The 20647-nt window shown below is 50.1% G+C and overlaps 1 protein-coding gene and 1 long non-coding RNA gene across 9 annotated transcripts in view; one reads left to right on the forward strand and one right to left on the reverse strand.

Annotated features, from left to right (window-relative positions):
• Positions 1-5055: 5055 nt before the first annotated feature.
• Positions 5056-20647, forward strand: part of Acsl6 (acyl-CoA synthetase long-chain family member 6) — a 58848-nt gene continuing 43256 nt past the window's right edge. For 3 of the 7 annotated variants that reach the window (XM_063268324.1, XM_039085077.2, XM_063268323.1), the window contains exon 1: positions 5330-5607. In XM_063268324.1, coding sequence (XP_063124394.1) covers positions 5334-5607 — 274 coding nt within the window. In that variant the 5' untranslated portion in view covers positions 5330-5333. The other 4 variants (XM_006246224.5, XM_006246221.5, XM_006246222.5 and 1 more) reach the window with 4 other exon arrangements.
• Positions 10960-19508, reverse strand: LOC120095100 (uncharacterized). Of its 2 annotated transcripts, none has more exons than XR_005490207.2 (3): positions 18832-19508; positions 14253-14358; positions 10960-13458 (listed from the first exon to the last, which is right to left on the reverse strand). It is a non-coding gene; the product is annotated as an uncharacterized LOC120095100 (long non-coding RNA). The 2 variants fall into 2 exon arrangements; XR_005490208.2 differs by lacking the exon at positions 18832-19508 and adding an exon at positions 14469-15080 and having other exon boundaries at positions 13296-13458.

Genomic DNA, 20647 nt, shown 5'->3' on the forward strand with positions numbered 1-20647 from the left:
GATTTGCATGTGTCAGAACTTTAAGTTTAACCAACCTTTTCCTTTGTGGTTTCTACATAGAAAGACTTTCCCCATCCCCAGCCAATACAACATTCATCTAATTTTTTCTTCAACTTCCTTTTCAATGTCTTTACATTGTACTTTGTTTTTCAACAAACCCAACCTTGTATATCCAGAGACACAGGCATAAAAGCCTTCTTGAGAACGTGAGGGAATGAGTGGTTTGACCACTGTTCACCCTTGGGGTGGTAGACACAAGAAAACCTGCGAGGGCTTTGATTTATCTTCCTGTGCTTATGAAAAAAACTCTCAGAAACTCCTAAGTCATTTAATGGTCTTAAAAAAAATCTCTTCAACTATGTTTGTCTGGTCAGCCCATTAAAGAGTTTCAAACTAAAAGAATCCTCGTGTGACATCTGGGCAATAGCAGGTCTCCAAAGTGAGAGCTTCTCTAGCTGTTTCTACTATTACTCTTTTTGACCAAGGAAATATTTTTTAACTAAAAAATACACGTATGGGGTTGGGGATTTAGCTCAGTGGTAGAGCGCTTGCCTAGCAAACGCAAGGCCCTGGGTTTGGTCCCCAGTTCCGAAAAAAAAAATACACTTATTTATGTGTGTATGGGGGGGTGTCTTGTGCTATGGTGTACATATAGAGTAACCTGGGGGTGTCCATCCACCATCAGAGTTCAGGGAGTTAAACTAAGGTCATCATGTTAGGCAGCAAACATAATCCATCTCACCAGCCCATGGGTAACCTTACTGTATATGTTTCTGTATTTCCCCAAAATTTCTACATTAGACAAGGTTTAAATTGTCTTTATTTACTTCTACTTTGTATTTATGTGACTGCAGTGCCTGCAGAGGCCAGAAGAGGGCATCAGAACCCCTGGAGCAGGCGTTATAGGCAACAGCTGCATGACATGGGTGCTGGCAACTAAATTCAGGTCTCCTACAAGAGCAGTATGGGCTCCCGAGCAAAGCACCGAACTGTCTCTCCATCCTGCAATAAACAATTTTACTAAGTGAGAGGAAGCCCACTAGAGGATGTGAATTGGACATTACATTTCTTTAGCTGTTGTTTCTTATCTTCGAAGTCTTTACTGTAGATGGGGTGGCTCTTCTGAGTAGATTCTTTACTGAGTCTCAAGAGTTCAGCCCAGAGCCAAGCATGGGCACACACTTGCAGTGCCCAGCACTGGAGAAACAGAGGCAGGTGAGTCGCTGTGAGACTAATCTGTCTTACATAGTGAGTTTCAAGCCACCCAGGGCTATAGCTTAGACCCCGTCCAGCTCATCAAGCCTCATTAGCCAGAATCTCCATTCCCCATAGTGTAGGCATCCATTAGGAGCAAGATATGGGCCATGCTGTATGCTTAGCCCCATAGCCACAAGTTTCCAAGGACTGAAAAGTCCTCGAGCAATGGGAAAGTAGACCATCCGAGTTCTTGGCTCCAAATCCATATGGATTCTTCTTAGCATAAAAAGAGCATACTGAGAAGTTGCATAACTCACAGCATTTATGAGAGGTTCAAAAAAGAGCCTTAAATCTCCAAGAACAGCTCTCATAGTCACCCACCATCCATGCCTCTGCTACTTTCCCGATGCCAGCAAGATGGGTGCAATTGGACAGGATTTTCTCCAACTCATCTCTAACTTTTGGATCAGAGGCCCATGAAGACATATCTCATTGGCACAGCCTAATTCACTTACCTACTCTTAGATTCGAGGAAGGCTGGAAAAACGAGTTTTCTGGGTCCCAAAAGAAAGAGGTACTTCCAATGTGGAGAATTCTCAAAATATGTTCAAAACTGGCAGGGCTAACTAATGATAACTCTTCGTAATGCATCACTCGGCCTAGCACATGGAAGCCATGGGTCCCATCCCCCAGACTTAAAACATGTTACAGACTTACAAATACCAAAGGGTCATAGCTCAGTTGCTCTACATGTAAGATCATCTGAACCCATCCGTCTTGGGCTATTTCTCATGGCCATTAGCAGACCAGACAACGGGGAGATGGAGGCTGGTTTAGACCTGTGCTCAACCAGAATCCTCTAGTTCAATATTTACTTGCATCCACAGAGACAGAAAGGGTAGAGACTTCCCCTGGGCTTCATGCAATGACAAAATCAGGGCAGGATTTAGACTGTTATCCTTTGATCAACCTTGATTACTGTGTTGGTCAACTTTCTGCCACTCTCGACAAAATGCCTTAGAAATATCAACTTAAAGTTTTAGCTTGGATCATAGTTTCAAAGGTCTCAGCCCACGGTTGCTTGGCGGTTTCTGGACCTACAGAGAGGAAGAGCTTTATGGTGGGGAGGACGCAGAGCCGCTCATCTGACAGCAGAGAGGATGAGAGGAAAGAGCTAGGGAGAAGACGTACCCTTCCAAGCCGTGCCTTCCTCGCCTACTTGCTTCACCCAGGTCTCCCATCTCTGAAGCCCACTCAGCTACGAACTCACCAAGGGATTACTCTACTGATGAAATTAGCATGCTGAGCATGCTCACTGTCTAGTTGCCTCTCAGTAACAGCGCCACCTAGGGATCAAGCCTTCAACATATGAACCTTCTCCAGGGATATCATTTACACTAGGGCTGGAGGTCCAATAGGAATGCTTCAACCCCCAGGAGATCGTCTCAGGGTTAGGTTAGGACCACTCTTCTGTTTCCAGTCTTACCATACTAGACTGCTTTTATTGCTGCTTCTAACTGGCCTGCCCACACCCCAGCTCCTACCAGAAGAGGGCAGAGAACACATAGTAGCTTAAAGAGTGAATAAATGGGAGCTAGGAGACCACAGCTATCACATGACTTGATGTAAAATCCCCATCCCAGGGTTGGGGATTTAGCTCAGCGGTAGAGCGCTTGCCTAGCAAGCGCAAAGCCCTGGGTTCGGTCCCCAGCTCCGAAAAAAAGAAAAAAAAGATCCCCATCCCACCTTGCTGGGACATCTCTGGATGCTGGTGTCTCTCTCGCTGTGTTCCAAGGTTCCCTGACCCATGCAGTCTAGAGGTCTCAGAGTCACAGCTGCCTTGTTCATAATGGAGACCTCCGAGGAGGAAGAGACCCTGGGTAACTCAGTACAGAAAACAGCAGCGTTATGACTCAGTGGAAGGGATAGTAGAGTGAAAAGAGACCTGGCCATGATCCCATAGCCAGCCCAGCGTCTTCCTGTCTCTGTCCCTCAAGAGAAGCCAAGTAGTGCTCATAGGAAAACAGAACCCCACTCGGTTAAGTTGTCATTAGCCCGGCGCCAGCGCAGAGTTTTAAACTGTAATACTCGCAAGAAACAGAGACATCTATAGGAAGAGTAACTGGATGCAGCATTCTGCAGGAGGCCAGGCTAAATGTGTCCCATGACATCACTCTGGAGAAGAGGCTGCCAGAGGCACCTAGGAGCCTAGATGTTCCTGCAGCTTGGTGCCGCAGAGGACTGGCCCCAGAGCCTGCTGCTAGCCTCCTAGGACCCCTGCTCTGTTCAGAGCAGAGTCCTGTGTACAGATAATAGAGAAGCAAGGGCATCTGATAAGGGGATGGATCTTTTTGTCCTGTCTATGAGTGTGCAGTGGATATTGACAGAATGCAGAGCCATAGGCGCTAGAAGGAAGAGGCCCTACAGGGCATATGATCAGAAATTGCAATGGGATAAACCCTGTTTATGGCTTCATTATTTTTAAAAAATGAATGTAATAATATTCTAGTCAACTCCCTAGGTCAGTCTGACTTGAAACTATCTATTCCTTCTGCCTAGAAGTTTCCCCTGACTGGGTCTCCTCCTGAGCAGGCCTTCTGTATTAGTTTTCCACTGCTGCTGGGAGTGAAGGAGAGATTTCAGGTTGCTGTGTCACCCAGTGGGAACAGTGCTGCCACATAACCTCTGTGATCCTCTCAAAGAGGTGTCTGCCAAGTTTTAGATTCCAGAAAAAAAAAAAAAAAAAAAAAAAAAAAACCTTGCCAGGAAGGATTCAAGCAAGTGCAGCCTTCCCAAGACCCGGTTCTTGTAATGAGAAAGAATGATCTATTGTAGAGACTCACTGTAGATGTTTCTGCAGACTGTACATGTCTAAGGCTCACACAGATATGCCTAGACACACATACCAATACTAAAGATGCATGACCACCCCCTTCCTCCCCCAACACATAGAGAGACACACAGACAGATACACCCAGACATATACAGATACACACACATAGACACACACTCACAAACACACAGACACACACACAAACACACAGAGAGACACATGCACACACAAGCACACACAAACCCACACATGCGCGCACGCGCGCTCACACACACACACACACACACACACACACAAACACACACAGAGAAAGAGAGAAACAGAGAGAGAGAGAGAGAGAGAGAGAGAGAGAGAGAGAGAGAATTGCAGCCCAGCTATGAGTTCAAGTGCACAGAGAGCAAGCAATCTGACCTATCCACCCCTTGCTTCCTGATCTCTGATGTCTGGTTTCTCGCCCTCTTACTCCTGGCCTAGTGTTAACCAGTGCCTCCCTGCCAGTAGAGAGGTCCGAGCTGCTTGAGCGCTGTCCTCGGTGCTGGAAGCCTAGAGAGTCCTGAATGCTTGAAGAATAAGGGGACCTTGGTGAAATCCACTTGAAGATGTCCATCAGAATACCTACCTTTATTCTTTTGGAAAATCGCAGAGTCAGGCTTCCTCCTTTTGTTCCTAGACAAAGGGATTCCAACCTTTCAGCTCAGCAATCAGCCACTTGCTGGCTGTACGGCCATTTATCACAGCTAAGAGGAACTTGAGTTCTCGTGTACTGTACATAACCATCACTGCCTGTGTCCTTGGGAGACACCTGTGATTCCATGTGGCTGCCTGTGGCTTCATGTGACATGCCTAGGGACATGGCAGCTGGTGAGTCTTTCCGTGACCTTGTGTGGCCTCCAAACTGACCTTGAACATTCTTATTAAATCTGGGTATTATCCAATCTAGCCTCACCTAGATAACCACCACCCCACCCCGCAAGGGCCCCCATCACTCCCTCCCTTCTTGGGTTTGCAGATGTGACTCCTAGCGACTACAAAATCAGGTCCTAGGGGGCGTCTGAGTCAGCCAGGATCCGGCCCTTCAGCATGTGCACTCTCTGGGACAGAAGCCCTGGACCCCCGCTGCCATTTGAGCCTGCCTAGCCATAAAACCCCGGAGGCCGATCGTGCGGAGGTAAGGGTCGTTCGTAGGTGGAGGGTTGAGGTAGCAGCGGCTGTGCGCCCGTGAGCCCCTTTCTCCAGCCCGTTTCCCCCAGAACGTTGCGTGGCGGGCGGCCAGCCCCTCCCCCAGGCGGGCTCGGCGGTTCGGATGCCGCTGTCTCTGTGCCCAGGAGTCCCGGCCGCGCTGCGGGGCTGGGAGTCGGGTTCCGTGAGGAGCGCGCGCTGCGCCCTCCCCCTCCCGCCGGGTCTCCGCAGCGGCGCGGGGAGGCGGGGGCTAAAAATACCCGGCGGCGGCGGCAGCGGCAGTGGCTCTGGGGCTGCGGGGTTGCGGGCCTGGGAAGCAGTGCGGCCCGGGCTGGGCCCGCTCACCGACATGCTGACCTTCTTCTTGGTGTCGGGGGGTTCCCTCTGGCTGTTTGCCGGTAAGTCCCGGTCCGATCCTGACTTCCATCTCCAGGAAGCTGTAGTATCTCGGCCCAGGGTGCGGGTGTGACATCCCCACCTTGCGGAGCCCTTGCTGCGGCTGCTGAGCAGTCTCTTCAAGGTCCCCGAGCCGCCCCCTAATTCTGGTGGGGACCCATAGGCGGCGTTGGGAAAGCACCTGGGTCAGTCCGGAGGAAGGGCCTTGCTAGCTGAGACCCCCCATAATCTCCCTTCAGTTCTCAAGCTCCTTTCTCCTTGTGGTGAGAACCGGTGATCAGATTAGGCCCAGTGCCAAGGGAAGGGCAGACTTTCTGTGTCTGTGTCCATCTCCAGAGACTAAAAACCTAAGTTATGTTGCCCCCAAGGTCTCTTGGTAGGTGAATTGTATGTCAGAGCCGGCCCGGGCTTCCTGATTCGAGCCAGAACCTTTCTCACTACCGGTTCCTGCTGCCCTTTAGCCAGAGGACAAGACTGTCTGGTTACTTGCCCTGGCTTACCCTGTTTGCTCATCTCTGCACCCTCTTAGGAAACTATGGGACTCCTGATAAATCCTTGCTTGGTAGTTTCCCCAAATTCCTACACCCGTACCTGGACTCTCCCAACAGGCCCACCCCCTTACCAATACTACTTCTCTGCACTGGCCTCTCCACGTCTCCAGCTAATACCTCTAAAGGGTTTCCATCTCAACCTTGGCCCCAGCTCTGTGCAGAATAAGCCTGGTAATTTACACGAAAAATGCTTGGCCTAGCCCAGGGCAAATGCTCTCCTTGTGCTAGTATTTCTTATCTGGTATCCAGACAGCACCACCAGAGGTGGTGACAAAGTTGTTTCTGAGCTAAAGGAAGGGCAGAGGTTGATTCTTTGTGGGAATCATGTGTTTTCATGTGTTACTTTGCTCTTAATATTCACTGTGAAACCTAGTAGGTTGATGGGACCTCTTTTATTGTTGAGATTAAAAAACTGACTTTCCCAGTGCCATATGGATAACACTTAACAGATTGGAATTTGATCTCAAATTTTAGCTGATCAACCCATGCCAAGTGCTTGGCTATATCATGTCTGAACCTGAGGGGATGGTGGGCCAGGTAATTATTTTCCCTGCCCCCACAATTGTCCTGAGTTAGGCAACAGGGACACAGTTCTCCTGAGCTGGGGAGAGAGACTAAGGCCTCTCTAATCCCTTCAGCTCCCTAAGCTCCTTCCGTATGCCAGCATCTGGTGACAGGTTGCTCAGGGCCACTCTGGTCTTGTTATGTGCCCAACAGGCAAAGACAGGCTAGAACTGGGGTCATGGATAATCAAAATAAGAATGATTCTGTTGGTGGTGATGATGACGATGGTGGTGGTGGTGATGGTGGTAACAGACACTATTTATTGCCTACATGACAAAATGGCCTATGAGCCTCTTCCCAGTACTTGGTCCTCTTTGTTCTACTCCAGGAAGAACTCCACCCAGCATGGGTTCAAAGCTTTGGTCTTTGGTTCAGAAGCTTTGGTCTTTTTGTGGTTCCATGGAGGTGTCAGGAGGCTACAGGGCCACTGGTGATAGGGGTCATCAGTAGCTGTGAGAGAAGCCCCTGACCGGGAGTTCTTCTCTACAACTGGTAGACAACGGTCACTGAGTCAGGCTGAGTTTCTGTCATGCCTGCTTGGATAAGAAAGGGGGAATCTGCCTCTTTGAGGGGTTAAACAAGGGCTCTGAGAATCAAGCAGAGCTTTTCCTGTGATAAGTGGCAGCTGCTTCCACAGAGGGCCAAGCTGCTCTGATTGCTGGAAGGCAGAGTCAGACATGTGCCTTTCCTTAGATGCAATAACCCAGATAAAGTGGGGGGCTTTATAGATCATATGTCTGCCCTTCTAGGGGCTTTGCTAGATCTCAGACTTTCTCTTGGGATGGAAGGGTCTGAGAAATGTGTATACATGCACACACACACACATATACACACACACACACACATACACACATACACACACACGTACACACCCATATACACATACACACACATATACACACACATACACACACGTACACGTACACACACATACACACACACTTACACACACACACACACACATACACACACACACACCCCTAAGAATGAATTCTGCCTTGTAATCTACCTTATAACCCAGTGTAGCTACCAGGTTTCTGCCACTCTGTCAAACAGGAGGATATGTCTGAGTCAGTGTCTATGTGCTTTTTGCTACTCAGTGCATCTCTAGGGAAACAAGCCTTGGTCTGACAAAAGTTGACCTCAAGGGCTCTCAGGGAAAGATGGGGGCAAAGCAACCTGGAAGAGGGACAGCCATGAGCTCTGGGCTGTACAATACCAGACCATTTCAGATCTAGCCTGAATGTTGAATTGTAAACAAGGAGAAGATGATATGAGTTCAGCATGAGTCGTGTGCTCAGTCTGGTAAGAAATATCCCAAGCACTCAGATGATGGTGGGGATCAGTGAGTTGGGACTCCTGCTCATCTCTGTGATACCTGTGTGTGGACTGGAAAGAGATAGCACTCTTGATGTATTTCTAAAAGGGTACCCCTTCCTTCAGGCTGGCGTAGCTCTAAACTCTTCTACAAGATCCAACCTGCTTAACCTCAGACCTTACCCACCAGTGATGCCTGTGTGGTTTCCACAGGACATGGAGCATTTATAAGAGACAGGTAGGCCAAGTACCAAATAGAGGAAGTCAGAGCTGTTGAAGGTATGCAGAAAGAACTGTGATGGGGCTAAGTCTTCATGGTTCTCTGCCTTGAAGACCTGGGTTGTTGGATGGGTCCTGGAGGATAGGATTTTTATCAGGGAGCACAGAAGGACCCTCCGTTTAGACACAGTGGCTGGGTGGAGTCAGGAGCAATAGACTGGAGGCCAGGAGTGTTGCATGGGACTATTATGTTACGAGAATACATGTATCCCAGGTTAGCCTAAGTGGCAGCTATAATGAATACATGTATCCAGAAAGAGGCAGAGATGAACCTCCAGTCCTGACTCCTGCTCTGGGGACCTGGACCACACCCTATTGGAGTGGGGCGAGGTTCCAAGAGGCTGATGTGACAGATCCAGCCAAGCAGGTGCAAACATGCATAGCCTAGCTCAGTCCTGCCTCATTAGATCCCATTCCTAGCTCCAGGTTCCACTAGGGAAATGAGGCCTGGAGCAATCAAATGAAGTCCAAAAATGCAGCTAAAAATTGGGTCTGAGGGTGAAGCTCCAGGAAAATCAGGTTTTTCAGGCATGACTCCCAAAGGAAGAAAGTTTGAATTTGCACTCAAGCCTTTACCTTGTGGGAAGAATTTTTTTTTTTTTTTTTTAGCTGCTTGGCAGCCTGCATGGGCATAAGGCTGCGTTAGCAAGTGCTGGCACCAGGGGGCAGCAGAACCCAGCCATCCTGCACCCCTGCTGATTCTCTGGGGTTTGTGAGTCTAAGGGCTCTTCAGTTGACCTTCTTGAAGATGAACTCAGTTCAGTTAAAAAGATGTGATAGACCTCAGGGCTGTTCTGTACATGGGGCAGTAAGGGGAAGGTCTGTCTTGTTTGCAAAAAGAAACAAGTTTTGTATAGTAATGGGCATGCTGTTTATCTAGCCAGGACCTGACACACAGAAGGCACATAGAAATTCATTGCATGAAAGGAGGGAACCGAGTGTAAACACACCACCTGCATTTCTGTTTCACCTTGCACACACTGTATGTCAATCACCACGTTTCTATGATTCTTACATCTTCCCTTCAATCTTTCCACAATGCCATGTTGCCGTTATCACCGCCCACTGCATGAAGCTCTGAGGCCCAGAGGAATTTAAGTGGGAAACCGCTTGTAGAAGCTGAGGGTCAGAATGGTTCCCCAGACTTGCAGCCCAGAAGAGAGCCAGGTTTCTAACAACCGGAAATGAAGGAGAAAAAAAGAAAAAGCATTCCAGGTCAGAGGGTCCTGATGAGGAGAGATCAGCAACAGAAGTGTCTGAGGTAAAAGCTGAGTGTGGTAGCTCATGCCTGCAATCCCAGCACTTGGGATGCAGACACAAGGCAATCAGAAATTCGAGGATAGCTTTGACAACATAGCAAGTTCCAAGACAGCCTGGGGTATACAATATTGTCTCTCAAAAAAAAAAAAAAAAAAAAAAAAAACTGGAGTGAGAGCTGACTGTTCTACCCAGCATAGTTGAGAGAAATCTCCAGTCAATGGCCTTACCTTGCAGAGACAAATTCTGTTTGGTCCCTGGTATTGTCAGGGCTGGGATGTTCAGGAGCTCCAAAAGTGAAGGAGAAATATGGATGGATGGATGGATGGATGGATGGATGGATGGATGGATGGATGTCCCACAACTTCAGGATAGATGGTTTGTAGAAGGGAGATTTCTCAGAGGGTTCTTGCTTCTTTGGAACTCTAAGATCTCGTCTCTCTATAGACAGGGAGTTCTAGGCACATTGCCTAGCATATCTGAGAGGAAGATCCAGTCAATTCCCTGCCTTTGTAGATGGCCTGGTGTGATAGTCCTAGCCCCTTACCTTGACCTAGCCATAGTTCTCACTCACTATCCAGGATCTCAGGATCTGGCCTGGAAGCTGTCCTTAGATTGCCTAGGGATGGATTCCTGCCACTCACTCACTTACCAGGTGTAGTGATGACAAATATTCTCCTGACTCATGGCAGACTTGGGGTCTGTGAGAAGTGGGAATAGGCCACACATGTTGCAACAGAAATTCTGGACTGAACTCCCTTATTCAGAGTTGATAATCTCAGATCCTGAATTGGTTCATTCCAACTAGACCCACTGTAGTGGTGAGTTTTTGCTACACTGATTTGGCTCCTGGCAGATCGCACGTTCACACCCAACTGGGAGCTATCTTTGGATCCTTGAATGAAAGACACACAACACACACACACACACACACACACACACACACACACACACACACACACACACAAGCTTATTTTTAAAACGCCTTGGCTACCTCAAAGGCTGAGCACTCCTAAACCTTCCCCTGCTACCCCAGGCCCAATCAGGCGGGGAAGTGGCCATGGCCACCCACCCGAATTCTCATATGGCTTGTTGGCTCTCCTGTAGTTCTCTTCTTCTGTCTGCCACCTCATCCTGGTGATTTTGCTCTGTTCCTCTCTGCATCCTAACCCTCAAACTCTAAGTGTTCTGCCCCATGTCCAGCCATTTGCCATTGGCATCTTTATTGATCAATCAAAAACCAATTGGGGACAAGGACCTTCAGCCTTTGGACACACAGATCCCGATTGAACCAGAGCATTAGAACCAATGCCCAACAACCCACCTGACTCTATCCATCTGCCCAGAAATGTCCTTCATCCCCCCCCCCCACACACACACACCCTAGACTGAGCATTCAGGTAGAGGATTTATGTGAAAGGTTAGGAGTGGCTGACTCTGGCTCATGTTCTGCCCGATCAGGCTTACATTCCAAGCTGGCTGACTGTTGAGGCTTCAAACCAACAACAATCAGAATCTCAGTTTTCAGAACCTGGGATAAGCAAATCCAGATCGGAACCCTTTGGAGCCAGGAACCAACCCAGTGATCGGAGGCCACCATGGGGAGGGGAGGCAGGGGGAAGACAAAGCAACCTTTGGTTGAATAGGCAAACCCTACTAACTGGCTCACAGCACTATCTGTCCCACCTATGGATCTGGAAGGAGTAGGTAGGACTGGGCTTACTATCAGCCCCATTTCTCCCACTCCATTGAACTGTTGGGACTTTGACACTCCCTCCCCCGAGAGATCTACCTGCCCACCTATTCCTACCTTAGCTCTAGCTGCAGAGCAGTGTGAACACTGACAGTAGGTTCTGAGGAATGACAGAAAGGCCAGTCGACATTAAGGTCAACCAGAAACTGAACAGTAAAAGCTCAGTCTGAGGCTATACGGTAGGACAATCAGAGATGAGACAGAGAGAGCAGCAAGGTAGGATGTGGGCCAGCCAGTGAGATCAGATAGGGAAGTACTTAGAGGCTAGACAGGATGTCCTCAGGTCAGTGGAACGAGCATACTTTATCAACATGGGAATTAGGGGTATCAGATAGGAACCATCCAGGCTGGCAAGACCACCATGGCTTCAGAAGTAGCAGCCCCTCCGTTCTGTTTCCAGAGCTGAGGCCTCACAAAGCCATCTAACCTCTGACATCCTGCTTAGCAGGCAGAGAATTTCAGTGGTGGTCACCATACCTCTCAGCTGATAGGAGGAGGTTTTCTGGGGTAAACCTTCACCTCACCCCTACTCAGCTGCTACTCTGCCATCTTTTAAGCCTGGCCATGTCTGGGTACAGGACCTTCCTTTAACCAGCAGACTAGTTGGGGATTTGGGCATACGTGTTCCTGGTGTCCTTGCTGCAGGTCAGGCAGAGGGCAGAGTATGACTTGTAAGATTTCCATTTCCTGGGCCCACAGGTCTTCTCTCCTCCTCTTCCTCTGCCTCGAGGTTCTCCTCCCTGGGTAGGTGTGGACACATCTGGCATCTTATGTCCTGTGTGGCCCCACCCTAAAGTAGGACAACTGAGGCAGGTGGGTGGGGGCAGATGGCCCATTACCTACCGGGGCTGGACCTTTTCTTAGGGCTTCAAAGCCAACAAGGTCATATGCCTTGGATTGTAGAAGACCCACGTAACACCTCTCACCCTCACGTGCTTCCTGAATGAGCTGTTAGCGCCTCGCCTTGGCTGTGCCCTCAAGCTAAATGGTGCCTGCTGCATCACTTAGCAGCAGAATTCTGAGCCTCCCTCACATATGTGCTTGTAGGATCCAAGAATTGCTCTGTGGCTGAAGGACAGGTCTTGGTGACCCTGGGGTATCAGAGGTGAGGGGACAGAGACACAGCAAGCCACTATCACCACCTTCAGCAGCCTTAGAGTTCCCCTGGATCTTTTAAGGACCTCCACTCAGGCCAAACCAGGACTTCAGTGTGGAAAAGAATTTCGGGACTAGCCACTTAATAGACTTAATAGACTTAATAGAGATACCTTAACCCAGGCAAAGCCAGAGGGTTCAGAGGAAGAGGTGTGCTCAGAAAGTGAGACACACCCGGAAGCTCCGGTTTGAGCTTCTCAAAGAAGAGTCATGGTATATGTGTTATCTATATATGCCTTGAATGAAGTTGGACTGATCAGATGAAACCAGGGGCCCCTGGGGGTACACAGGGCATTGGTATGTGTCCTTTCCATGTGAAAGTTTTTCTGGTGATATTGCTAGAAAATTTAGAGCTTTACAGCTAGGAAAGGGGAAAAAGGCTTTAAGCCATTGCCGGTTGTGTTGGAAATCTTGCTTGTGGTGTTGTTTGCTAGTGTGGAGCTCCGACTGTAATTCAGAGTCAGGGGGTCCAGACCTGTCCTCATGTCTCCTCCCATTTCCCTGCCCATCTACCTTGCTTCTGGAGAAGCCACAAAAGCACATGGTGGAGAAGACCATCGGCCTCTGTCCTTAAGGTCCTCTCTGTGGCAACACTGCAAGTTCTTCTTGTTTCCAGCCCTGCTTCCTTCCCTCTGTCTCTCCTTTGGCATTCACCACGAACACCACAAGAGTTATGTCAGGGTCTCCTTAAACAAAAACAAAACAAACAAACGTGTCTTCTCCATCTCAGCCATCGATGTTGCTGCTTTTGAAAAGGACAAGATCAACAAGACTGCCCTAACCCTGACACCCCACCCCCACCCCACCCTGTGCTTTCCTCAGAGGCTACAGAGGCTTCTAGGGCCCTCTCCAAAGAGGCTGGGCTCTTTTCTTTAGATGGGAAGTCAGAATTCAGGGATGTGTACCCTCAGTAGGTCATCGTCAACAGCCTCCAATAGCATTCCCTGGACCGGCTGGGGCCTTCACTTCGCCTTGGTCTGAAAGAGATTTTTGTTTTCTGGTGAGAACAGCCCCAGCCTGACCTGGCTGCAGGAGCCAGCAGCAGGAGTGCAAACCCTTTCATGTGACAGGCCCAGAGTGGAGTGATGCCCGCCTGCCAGCCGCAGGCCCTCCCCTGCAGCTTGGGAGGCAGGGCGTCCATTTGCATATTTCCCCATTCATCCTGCCCTTGAAAAGGAGGCCTGAGTTCTTAGTCCCTGGCCCAGCCAAGGGCCCAGAACTTGAGCCCTAAATTAACCCTGTGAGCCAGAGGCTGAGCCCGCAAGTGCTAGCTAGCCACCCTGACCTCCGGAGTGCTGATGTGCAGAACACAGCAGACTTCTGTGTGTCAGCACTGCCTTCTGCTGCACTGGAAGCAAATTCCCTTTTACTTCTTCCAGTGGCAGCTAGAAATCATGGTAATTTATCTTTGTCAGAAAATGTACCTTGAACCACAGATAAGACTGATTCATTGCTTAATATGTAAGGTACACACACACGCACAGAGGAATTGTGGGTAAAAGAGCCATATGGGTTCTAAGCTATAGCAGGTGCACTCCTGGCTAAATCACAAAAATACAGCCTGCCTGGGACACTTTTGTATCTCTAGGCTTCAGGGTACCTACAGGCCATGCCTTGGAAAACATGAGGCACACAGTGCCAGCTGTAATCTCTTCCCTTCTGTGACTTAACGTCCTCCCGTTGGCCTCAGCTTTCTGCTCTAGCCCTTGTCACAGCCAGAATCCTGCCTCCTTCCCTACACTGAGGGAGCTTGGCTTTTCCTGGAACTTACCGACGACCCATTGTGCCTCGGTGCCCCAGCTTAGCTGCCCTTCAGGTCCCCATCTGGCAGCCCCACCTTTGCTCTTCCACCATTTCTTTCTGAGCAGGTATCCCCCCTGAAGGAAACAGCAGTGTTCTTATACGACAGTCAGGCAAGCAGGGCACCATTTAGTGTTCCCCTCCCACCTTAGGAACCCCAAGTGTGTTTTGCCAGGACCCTTTCTACCTCAAGGAGCATGGTCCCAGCCAGGGGGAGCTGTCCATTCCCCCTGCACCTTGGCCATCTGCAGCTGGACTCTTGAGCACCTGTTCCTGCCAGGAGAGCAGATGTATCCTTCTCTGAGCTTGAACTTGCAGCGTTTGTGACAATGTTCTCAGTCTAGGTTGGCAGTGAAATGGACTCCTGGCCCCGAGGCCAAGGCAACCCGACCATGGACTTGTCTGAGAAGGAAAGGATCTTGATGTGCCTAGAACTTGCCTTCCTGCACAATGAGACCTGGCCTCCGTCTGTGTGGTGATCATGACCCCCGCTAGTCTCCCTGGAGTTCTGCCTACTGTCCCAGAGTGCAGTGTGGCAAAAGGAACAATGGGACTTCAGTTTAGCCACAAACCGTTAGTCCATTAGAGCCATCATTTCTGGTCATTCCGCCTTGTAGATATCTCCAAAGGGGCAGCTGCCATTGCTGTTCTTATCCCCCTGGTCTGTGATTTCTCTGTGCCTGACTTATGGTGAGAGCAAGGCTTATCTCAGTGCTGGCGGAAAAAGACACTGTGTTTCTCTTTGTTACTCTGATCTCAAGGCTCCTTCTGTTTCTGAGTCTTGGGAAGTGCAGTCTGAGTCTGGCTTCCTAGTCTGCTCATCACATGTGTGTGGCCATGGTTTCCAGCAGGGGTCTGGGGTGAGTAAAAGCTTTGAGAGGTGCTTGACCTGAGGGTGGCCGAGAAGGTTGGTGAAGGCAGACACTGGGGGCATGGTCACAGTGAGTATGGGGGGAGCCAGGGCAGTAGCTAGCTGCAGTAACCAGTCGGTGAGGGCCTTTTTGCACGTAAGAAGCTTCAGCCAGCCTTCTGAGAGAGCTATAATCAGGCTCCCCAGAGAGTTCTGGAGTGAGCTACTTGGTAACTGGGCAACCCTATCTCAGGAGAGATACACACAAAGCCTCTCCTGGCAATGCCTGAGTTGGGAAGGCCCTTCGCCAGGTCATCTGTGACTATAAATTTAATTAAAGCCCAAGAGGAAACTGGAGTGGAAGCCCCTCGGCCACACAGCCCTGAGCTTGATCGAACCCTTGTGCAGATGAGACCACTGCTAGGCCCAGCGGGGTCTGCCAAACGGCTGTGCGTGTTAGGGTTACTCAGGTGTGGTAGTGAGGAGGGAGCTTTTCTTACCCTGACAACTGGTCACACTTTCTGGAACAGAACTGCCCCCCTTAGCCTCATGCCCTGTCACATCACAGTTTTCATCCCCCAGAACTCTGGTTGCCCCCTAAGTGTCCCTGAGAAGCATCCGAGGAGATGTTTGTCCTCCTGAGAGATGTCTAAAGGGAAAGTAGAGGAGGAGTGGCAAGGTGGCTCAGTGGGTAAGGACACTTGCTGCTCAGCCTAATGAACTGAGTTTGATCCCAGGAAACTGTGTGGTGGAAGGAGGGAGTTTACTCCAAGTTGTTCTCTGAGCACATATGCTGTGCTACTCTTGAACACACACACACACACACACACACACACACACACACACACACACACACACCACATACACAGTGGTCAAATATAATAATAGCGTTTAAAAGTAAAATAGAGAACCCACTAAAGAAGTGAAATCTGGCAGAGGTGCTAAAGCCAAGTTCTCTGGTCTCCAGTTGATGTCTCAGAAGAGAGAGAGAGAGAGAGAGAGAGAGAGAGAGAGTGTGTGTGTGTGTGTGTGGAGAGAGAGAGAGAGAGAGAGAGAGAGAGAGAGAAGAGGAAAGGCTTTGTCCTCTGAAAAGCCATAGCCAACTCCCCTCCCAGACTAAAGACAATGTGGGGTCAGGGAAGGTGGAAGGGTTGAGGCCCCGGCAGGCTGGCAGTGCAAGGGTTAAGGCCTGGTTGCTGGGCTTTGAGCTGGCCTGAGCCAGTACCGCCCCATGTGCAGATGAAGGGGGGGCCAGTGGGGGCCTTGAGGGGCCAACAGCTCCTCACAGAGCTGCTCTGTGCCTTGGTCCCTGCAAGACCTGTTCCCACAGCCACCAGGAGCACCGTCCCTACAGTTAGTGCCTCTCCTGTCACCCATCTTCTCAGAATCTCTGCCACCAGCCATTCCCAGGGGCAGTGCCTTCCATCAAGATGTGGTAACCTCTTTCCCTGAGCGCCACAGGCTCTAGAAAGAGAGGCTGGTTCTAGCAGGATCAGCTCCACCTCCTCAGTGCCCGGAGGCTGCTGGAAAGGTAGGATGCTGACTATTGCCTTTCACAAGTTGTCTTTGAGCCCCTTTGGCTGGCAGAGACATGATGTAAGCAGTTCAGCTAACTGCTCTCCACTAAAGCGATTCCTTTACGGTGTGCCTGGCATCTACTCCCTGCCCATGATCTGATTTGAAAAGAGGCCCAGAGGGGTTCAGTGACTTGCCCAAGACCACACAGCTATCAAGAGTCTAAATCAAGATTGGGAGGTTGCTCAGTCCAGCACTGGAATCCACCTTCTGACTCTCTCCTTAACTTGCTTACTGGAGTGCTACACCCCGGGGCCTGGCGAGGCTGTGGTTTGAGCTCTCTAATGGGAGATGGGGTGGTTCCTTGATGATTTGATGGCTTGGTTCATGTTGCCCACCATTACTGAAGGTTGCTGAGGTTTGCAAAGGCCCAGGACCCCGCTAGACCAGGCCGTAGTGATTTAAGAGTATCAAGGGCGGTGCTAAGGAAATCCAAGAGAAGATTCTGAGGAATATGGGCGTCCTCAGGGCAAAGGCACTGAGTCTGGGCATTGGGTCCTAAGGTAGTAAGGGGCCAGATTAGGTGTTTGGGCGGTGGCAAGACAGAATCACATCTGTGTGTGACAGGAAAATAACTTTGGTAAAAATGTAGGCACAGGTTAGAGAAAAGAAATACATGAAGAGGCTAGCTTGGAGATCTGGGCTGCACTAGGTAGTGGCTGACTGGGGGTTTTGGGCTGAGGGAATGGTCAGGTCTGAAAGCTTTACACGGGCAGTCATTCCATACAGAAGTGTAAAGGTAGCCTAGGAAGGTGTGGAGAACTGGGGTGGGAAGCTGCATCAACAGAGGGGTCTCTCAAAACTGGCTCACTGTCTCCCAGGGTCATCTCTATAGGGTTTGTGCTTGATACTGTGAACTTTCCATCTTATCATCTTGGAGTCATCCTACCGGAGGAGATCCTGGTCTATCCTACCAAGGCTCCCCCTGTTCTGTTCTCTCCCACCCTTGATGGTAAGGGGGCACGGCTTGTACCATCCACCTTCCAGGGTGTGGTGGTGGGCAGAAGTCTCAGGTGTCCAGCCTGGGCTACTACCTGATAGTCCAAAAGGGTGTTTGCTAGAGGGAGAGGCTCGGGAGGAAGCTAGCTTCTGCTGAGCATTGGGTCCTCCCTGCCAGGTGAATAGTTACAAACACCCACAGCAGCTCTCTTGGCAACAGCAGTGTCTGCTGGTCCCTGGGGTGTTGTCAGTATACCCCTACCCACCATGGCTGCTGCAACCAGAAAAGCCTCCCGGGGCATGGAAAGAGGCAGCTGGGCTTGGTCCTTAGGGACCACCCCAGGTAACAGGAGGTCAGAGGAGGCCAAGGCTGTGGGAGATAACCAGAGACCAGACTCCCAGAACTAGTCTCTGCTCTCCCTCTCCCACACGCCAAGGTTTTGGTGGTGGACACTGGCTCTGAATCCAGTGTCCTCAGAGGACCTGGACTCACAGCTCTGCCCCGAAGTGGCTCCCAGGTCTGAAGGGAAACTCAGAAAAACAAAAACAAAACAAAAAAACAAGCACTCTGACTGTCTGTCTAAGGAGGTAAAGCTGGTAAAACAGAACCCTCTGTCTGCCAAGGAGGCTTGCAGGCTAGACTCGGGGCCACAGGAGCTATGGCCACTGTAGCCAGATCCTTAAGTAGACGGCTACCTGAGGAGCAGTCCTTCATCTAATGCCCTTCATTGGTCCAGGTGGGGGGTGACTCATGGTGTGTGGAAAGCAAAGAGTGCATGACTAATCCCAGACTCCGGCATTTCTGCATGTTGCTACCACCTCCCAGGACCTGAACCTGGGTCCTTCTGGGCAGGCGAGAGCTGTTTCTTCTGTGTGTCCAACATGATTGCAAAGGAGAGGAAAATTGTGGAAATGTCTGTGTTGGCAGGGGTGGGGTGGCCACAGAGGACAAGGGGACGCATTCCGTGCCCCTCACTCACTAACATGGTCGGCTCCACTTTCCTGCAGTAGCTGTAGAAGCTGTTTCAAGGACTAAACAGTGTGGCGCAGAAGACAGGTTTTTCTAGGAATCAGGAAGTCAGGAAGTTTAATCAAGTCCCACTCTTCCTGAAGCTCAGAGACTATCCTCACAGGCTTGCCATGGGGACCTTTGTACAGGATTTCAGGGGCTCAAAGGCTTTATTACCTGAATAGAACACTGTTCCCGTGCGTTGCAGCCACTCTCCAGCTTTTGCGTGTTGGCTTCTCTCGGCCTAGGACTCCCTCTTCTCCTCCCCCATCACTTCCTGCCAGAAGCCTGCTCTGCCTCGTCATAGCTGAGTCAGGCACCTCCTCTGCCGCCTTGTGTCTGATCACAGCCTAGACCATACTGTACACCGCTGCCCACTCCCTCATGTCTTCCCTGCAGCTCTGAGGCGGTGAGAACAGAGACCATGTGGAGACTGCCAGATAAACGGGTGGGAGGGTGGACGTACCCCGTGACGGTGCTAAAGCGACGCAACCCTCTACCTCGGATGGCTAGTTTGTGCTGCAGCGTGAGGCCTGTCTGTGAGCAACTGCCAAGGACCAGGGATTGGCGATCCCAAGATAACCTTCCAGCCTCTTTAACACTGTTTTAAACCATCAAGTAGATTCCTTGGGGCTGGATAGGGGCCCGCTGAGTCAGTTCATTTCGTTAAAGGAAAACACCCTCAGCTCAGAGCCCTCCCCGAAAGCTGGTGGAAGAGTCTAGATTTCCCACTAAGTCACTCATCTGGTAGGTCTGGCTGGAACTTGGGCTTCTCATCTGCATTCTTAGCTAAGGGGATGTCCCGAGAAGAGAAGGCCCCTGGCCACCTACCCAGAGCCCTCTCTCCATTAATAGGTTTTCCTTGGTGGAGTTATGTGGTCCATAGGCGTGACTCTGCTCTGATGATGAGAATCTTAGCTAGTTGACCTGCAGAGAGAGAAAGAGAGAGAGAGAGAGAGAGAGAGAGAGAGAGAGAGAGAGAGAGAGAGAGAGAGAGATTGAGATTGAGATTGCTGTGGGACGTTTGTCCTTATCATTGGTCTCATTTAAGAAGACTGCTTTCTCCCCGCCCTCCCCCCACCCCACCCCCACCTCCCGCCCCGGAGCTGAGGACCGAACCCAGGTCCTTGCGCTTGCTAGGCAAGCTCGCTACCACTGAGCTAAATCCCCAACTCCAGAAGATTGCTTTCTAGAGGGAGCTGGAGAGATGGCTCCGCAGTTAAGAAAATTTGCTGCTTTCCCAGAGACCCAGACTTAATTCCTAGCACTGACATAGTGGCTCATAACTTTCACTCCATCCAGTTTCCAGTTTCAGGGAATCTGACACTCTATTCTGACCTTTACCAGGTATGCATGTGGCACATAGATGTACACGCAAGCAAAATACTCACACACATTTAAACAGCAAAAGAGACTGCTAGTAAAATCGAGTTTCAAACTCCATAGATCAGGGCCGATGCCTTTACCAGACAGGGGCCCACGTTCACAGCTCTCTAGGAACACCCATCCCTGGAGGTAGGTGAGTACCCCTGGAACTCAGAAAACCTGGTGTGCGTCTGCAAAGCTACACTCCCGTGGAAGCACAGGGGCCGGGCCAAACTGCCTCTGTCCAGTGTTTGGACCACCAGGGCCAGTCCTGCCTCTACTCTCTCCAGGGCTGAGCAGCCTCCTCCATCTAACAGACGCATCTTGTAATTATGTCTATTGTTCTGTGACTGTGCCATGCTCAGGGGTACTGTGCCCATTTCAAAGATGGGGAAGTGAAGGTTCAGAGAGGGTAGGGTATGCTTAACTGTGTGTAGTTTATAAAGACTTGAACCGAAGAGCTTTCTTCCCTCTGCCTATGACGATTTTGAACACTGTTGACCTCATGCCATGTTATAGTTTAGCTTAACTACTATTTAGGGAGAAAGAAATAGTCAGAGGGCAACCAACTGTTTAGTTCCTGTCCTGTGGCTCCAGAGTCGCCACTGCTGGCATTTAGTTTTGTTTC

This window comes from Rattus norvegicus, chromosome 10 (genome assembly GCF_036323735.1).
Source record: "Rattus norvegicus strain BN/NHsdMcwi chromosome 10, GRCr8, whole genome shotgun sequence".
Classification (NCBI taxonomy): Eukaryota; Metazoa; Chordata; class Mammalia; order Rodentia; family Muridae; genus Rattus; species Rattus norvegicus.